This window comes from Ictalurus punctatus, chromosome 2 (genome assembly GCF_001660625.3).
Source record: "Ictalurus punctatus breed USDA103 chromosome 2, Coco_2.0, whole genome shotgun sequence".
NCBI lineage: Eukaryota > Metazoa > Chordata > Actinopteri > Siluriformes > Ictaluridae > Ictalurus > Ictalurus punctatus.
The window spans coordinates 37,923,567-37,929,566 of NC_030417.2; the positions used below are offsets into that span (position 1 = coordinate 37,923,567).

At 43.2% G+C, this 6,000-nt stretch overlaps 1 protein-coding gene across 1 annotated transcript in view; it reads left to right on the plus strand.

Moving 5' to 3' along the window:
• The window catches only part of LOC108261342 (deleted in malignant brain tumors 1 protein), a 48,368-nt gene extending 43,088 nt beyond the window's left edge, over positions 1 to 5,280 (plus strand). Inside the window, exon 9 of the mRNA XM_053677991.1 lies at positions 4,127 to 5,280. Within this exon, the coding sequence (XP_053533966.1) occupies positions 4,127 to 4,332 (206 nt within the window). The 3' untranslated portion in view covers positions 4,333 to 5,280. The remainder of the gene's footprint in view (positions 1 to 4,126) is intronic.
• Positions 5,281 to 6,000: the final 720 nt, after the last annotated feature.

Below are 6,000 nucleotides of genomic sequence, written 5' to 3' on the forward strand. Positions count from 1 at the left end.
AGCCTTTGAGGAGGCCACCCCCCTAGTGGAATGAGCCCTTATGCCAAGAGGCGCAGCGAAAGCGATAGAGATTGCTTCCATTATCCAATTAGAAATGCACTGCTTCGACACAGCATCACCTCTACTGTTGCCGCCAAGCAGACCAGCAGCTGCTCTGACTTATGCCACTGGCTGGAGTGATGGACATAAGTACAGAGAGCCCTAATCCAGGGGCAGGAAGGGGCAACAGAGAGAACTTGTAGATCTCCTACTCGCTTGAGTGATGTCAGGGTCAGCAGAAGACTTACCTTTGGAGTCAGAAGCTTCTCTGAGGCTGACTCTAAGGGCTGAAATGGGGCACCTGACAGACCTTCCAGGATCACAGAAAGGTCCCAGAGAGGTATGCATGGTCTGCAGATGGGCCTCAGCCTCCTGATACCATGCATAAACCTTGAAGTTAGAGGATGTTGCCCCATAGAGGCTCCATCAATAGGGGCATGGTTAGCCAAAATGGTGGCCACGTAGACCCTTATTGTAGGAGGAGACAACCCCACTGAGAAATATCCTTCTAAGAAATCCAGGAGTGTAGCTATTGCGCAGATCACTGGGTTTAGCTGTCGTTCCTCACACCACTTGAGCGCATACAGTTTCCTTGTGGATGGTGCTCTAGTGTTCAACATGATCTCTACAGCCTCAGTTGTGAGACCAGAATCTATGAGCTGGTGCCCATCAGGGGCCAGACCCACAGTTTCCATGGTTAGGGTGATAAATCAGCCTTCCGGCTTGAGAGAGTAGAACCTTGCAGATGGGAATCTCTGAAGGAGTGCCATCTAGCAGGGAAATTGTCTCCGAGCACCATATACGTTTCGGCCAATAAGGTGCTACTAGCAGCAGATGAAGACGGTCTTCGCGAACTCTTACAAGAACTTGTGGGAACAGAGTGATCGTGGGAAAAACATATAAATGTGATGTTGATGGTGCAGTAGGAGTGAGGGCAAACCACAGCAGGCAGTGTGTTGTCTCCTTGGAGGCGAACACATCCACTTCCGCTTGTCTGAACCTCAGCTGTATGCACTCCACCACTTGTGGATGGAGCCACTAATCCCTAGGCCTCAGCCTCTGCCTCAACAGGATGTCTGCCCGCACATTCCAGTTGCCGAGAATGTACATTGCACTCACTGACAAAAACTTTCCCTCTGCCCAGAGAAGAATTAATTGCGCCTGCCTGAACAGGGGGCACGAACATAATCCTCCCTGGTGGTAAATATATGAGACCACCACTGTATTGTTTGTCACAACTAACACATGGTGACCTCTCAATTGAGGAAGAAAGAATTCAGTGCTAGAAATATGGCCCGCATTTCTAGGCGATGTATATGCCACTCCAGATGGGGGCCGCTCCAGAGACCGTGAGCTGGACAGCCATCTAAGACCACACCCCAGCCTGTGAGGGAGGTGTCTGTCATTTCCGTCTTGCGATAAGGAGACACCCCTAGAGTGTGACCCAAGGCTAGAAACCAGGAAAGCCTCCACATTCTCAGAGCACATAGGCATTGCCACGTGAAACTGATTGCTCTCAGAGGTTTCATTCTCGGATGAAACCCCCAACTTTTCAGCCACCACTGAAATGGTCTCCTGTGCAATAGGCCCAATGGTATGACATCGGCTGCTGCTGCTATGAGCTCCAACAGTCTCTCATAGAGACTGGAGGGGATGCTGAGATCCAGCTTTATCTTGCTCAATCATGATTGGTATGATCCGATGCATGTTAGTGATAGAAATGCCCTCATTTGAGTAGAATCCTTATAACCTCTAGAAAAGTTGTCCTCTGCACTGGAGAAAGCATACTTTTCTGACATTCAACCTGATCCCCAATCTCTTCATGTGGGTGACAACTTCATCTCGATGTCGAATTGCCAGTTCTCTGGATCGTGCTAGAATTAAGAAGTCGTCCATGTAGTTTAGTACACGGATGCCCTGGAGTTGCAATGGAGCCAGAATAACATCCATGCACTTTGTGAAGGTGTGAAGGGATAAAGCTAGCCTGAAGGGAAGAACCTGATATTGGTATGCATTGCCTTCAAATGCAAACCTCAGGACCTTCCTGTGACTGGCCAATATTTCTATGTGGAAAATGCACCTTTTTAGATCTATCGTCACAAACCAGTCCTCAAACTGAATCTGTGGAACGATAAGTTTGAGCCTCAGCATCTTGAACCTGTATGTCTGTAGAGTACAGAAGAGATCTAAAATTGGCTGCATATGCCCATCTTTTTTGCAGACCAGGAAATAATGGCTGTAAAAACGTCCCTCCATCAGGGAACGGGATACATGTTCTGTGGCCCCTTTCTCCAAGAGGGATCTTACTTCCTGCACTAATGTTGGGCTCTGCTCTGTGCTGACTACTGTGGTTAGCACACCTCTGAACCGGTGGAGGGGTCAAACTCATAACTGGACCAGGTAGTCCTTTTCTACACTAGACAGAACCCAAGGAGACATATTTGCCAGTAGTTTCTATGCTGCCAGATGGTCTTTTAGTGATGTTAACTTTTCCACATTATATTGGAGGGAAAGCATCAGATTTTCATTACCCTGTGACATCTCGCTGATCAGAGAACACTGAAAACTTGGGACAGCCTTGGCTAGGGGAGGCCCTACAGTAGTACTAGGCATAACTGCCCTAAAAACCTCATGTCCCCTGATACATCCCTCCACAGCCCTTCAGGACCGCTCCTCCTTGTCTGTACGCTTGGCTTTTATGACCATTCTCAGATCAGGCCTAGTAGTAGGCTGCGACTATGGCTGCCCGGTTCCACTGGCTGTCTGTAGGAGGAGGCAGGCCGCCACACTCGCCTTCTGTGCCTCCCTCGCACTAGCGCTGTCCTTGAACTCGACACAACAGGGAAGGAACTGGCTGAATCCCGCCTTATGTTGAGTTCACTCAGGTTGTCTACTTGGTAGGCCTGCAACACTGCCATTGTCTGCTGTGACCCACAAGCAAGACCCACTACTGCATAGGCCTTGCCCACCAATGCCGCAGTGGCCTTACATGGCTTGAATGGTGAAGCCAGCCCCCCTAAATTGCCTGCCATTGATGGAAAGAGGTAGCTCGCAAGCACCTCCTCCACCTTTGGCATAGCTAAATAGCCAAGCCATTCATTCCCCATGATGGACGAATAATCTGACATCGCATGGTTATAAATATGATATATGTGATATATGCATGGTTTTCCCCCCAGAAGCGTGATATTTTGAATTGCACTTCTGGAAAAAAGGGGAGTTTTCTGCAGCGTGAGGGATTTATTTTCACTGGGGAGAAAAAAGATCATCCTGCCTCAGTAATCACTTCAAGCAGCTCTTTATATGCTTGAGAGCTGCCCTCAGGTTTTAGCACACCCTGCTGGCTTCTCTGAGTCAGAGAGGATTTTTTTTTTTTTGGCTTTCCATAACAGAAGGAGGTGTCGTGATGTGAGCTCCAAAATCCAGCAGAGAGCCGGACCCGGAAGACAGAGCAAGAGACCTCTGGCTCCAGCTGGCTGCCTTGGTAGCAGCCGGCCCAGATCCGTGACGCTCTGAAGCTCAACTCCCCCTGGCCGAAAAGAGAGAGATTCGCAAGCGGAACTGCCTAATTGTAAGGCATTCACAATGTGCACAGTCAGACCTGTCGAGGACTGCCCTGGCATGCTCCAACCCCAGATACTTCATGCAGAAAGTGTGTCCGTCGTCCCCCTGGTGAAATGGGAGCAAGGAGTAACACAATTCCTGAATTCTCTCTCACTCATACTTTTCGCCCTTTTTTTTTTTTAAAGAGATAGAAAAGTAAAGAGATTTTTCTTTAAAAAAAAGAAAAAAGAAAGATAGAGTGGAAATGAAGAGTCTTTTTGCAAGCGTTACACAAACGACTGACATGCAGTCTCACTGAAGATAATAAGGCTGACGGCATGGTTCACAGGTGTCATTTATATATCACGCGACACGCTTAATTGCCACGTCACCTGATAATGGTAGGCATGATGTTACACAAGCTTCAGATACCAGTCACACGCGAGGGAGCTTCCAACAACATGGAGCTCATGCAACGTGGAGTTCCATTTGAAAGGGAACTAACCTGTAAACTTGTGTGTAATTTGACTCCATCAATTTGTAGGTGCCAAAAACACACATGAGAGTCCCCAAGGAGAGATTGAGACAGATGACGAAGCTGATTATGAAAACGCAGAAATCATTTTCCACCAGAAGGAGGACTCAGAGGACTCAGATAATGATTACATTAATGTTGATGCTGATGAACAAAGAAGTGATGTGGACAATGACTATGAAGATGTAGATATTTATGCAAACCATGTAGCATAGAGTGAAAAAAAAACAATTAACAAATATCCACAATGCACAAACAATAACATGGTTAAATTGGATAATTTTCCATTGTTAAGATATAACCACTGTTAATTAGAGATGGTTTAATTAACATGGACTTCAGAATCAGTTTGTTATTTACTCATTAGTCTTTTCAGATGTAAATATATATATATATATATATATTTCCAATGAGGCTATTCACATGACATTTTCACCAGATTTTGGTTTAACTCAAGAAATCCAAACATTAAAGTCCATAAATGAAGTTATGTGTAATAAAGAGGAATGACACAGGGAAAAAAGAATTGAACACGCTAACTGAAATGTATTTAATACTTAGTGGAGAAGCCTTTGTTTTTAATGACGCTTCAAGACGCTTCCTGTATGAAGAAATTAATGGGCCGCAGTATTCAGGTGTGATTTTGGCCCATTCTTCTAAACATATTGTCTTTAAATCTTATTCAATTGGATTCGAGTCAGGTGATTGATTGGGCCATTCTTTTCTTAACATGTTCAATACTTTTTTTCAATACATATATATAATATATGTATATGCAGTTTTATATATTAAAAAATCAGGCATGCAAAGTCTGTTAAGGTATTGTTTAGTCCATTTAGATATAAAATTTAATTTAAAATGTAATTTTTTAAATGTAATTTGAATTTTAATTCATTAAACAAATTTTGCATAATCTAGAAATTATTTTTAATTGCACAGTTTCGTTTATGATTTTGTCATTTTTTATATGTTGTTAATTAAGCCTATTTAATCAGTTTATTTTTTATATAATCTCTTATCTTTCTGCTAAATTTAATCAGTCTTATGAATAGCACTTTGCTATTGACTGCTAACACTTAGCATTTTGCTCACCAATTGAACTCTGCTGTATTATTTTCTATTGATATTTGCTACACAACGTAAATAAAATTCTACACACCTTTGTTAATATTGCATTTTTTGATGTAAAAAAATGAAACCCACATAGATCACATCAGACCTCTTTTCACTGTAAATGTGACACAGCAACCAACATAATTTAAGTGGAAAACAGATACTAATATTTTAATACTAAAAATAATAAAACATACAATGACCTGGTTGTGAAAGTGTGCACACCCTTTTATAATTGGGTATGTGACTGTGCTCAGAATTAACCAATCACATTCACACTCATGTTCAAAAGTAACTATCACACACCTTCCATCAATGGATTGATTCTGATTAACCCCAAATAAAGTTCAGCTGTTTTGTACAATTTTCTTGATATTTTATTTTCATCTGACTGCTGAAGCCACGGTCTGTAAAGAGTTTACATATACGGGATCTCATTATCAAAAGGTATCAATCAGGGTGGCGCTACAAAAGCATTTCAAAAGCATTAGATGTACCCTGGAGCACTGTGACGGCCATCATCAACAAGGGGAGAAAATGGGGCACCACAGTGACATTACAGAGAACAGGAATTCCCTTAATGCAGTAGTTTTCAAAGTGGGGGCCGCCAGGGGGCGCCCAGGGGGCCTCAACAATTTGGTCTGAAAAATAAATTCTCGCTCTCAGACAACCACACACTCACAATCAATTCCTAATGTAATGTCATGTAAAGATGTAAGATGTAATTATTAATTTTTAAAAAAAGGGGAATATATTCAGAAGTCTGTATT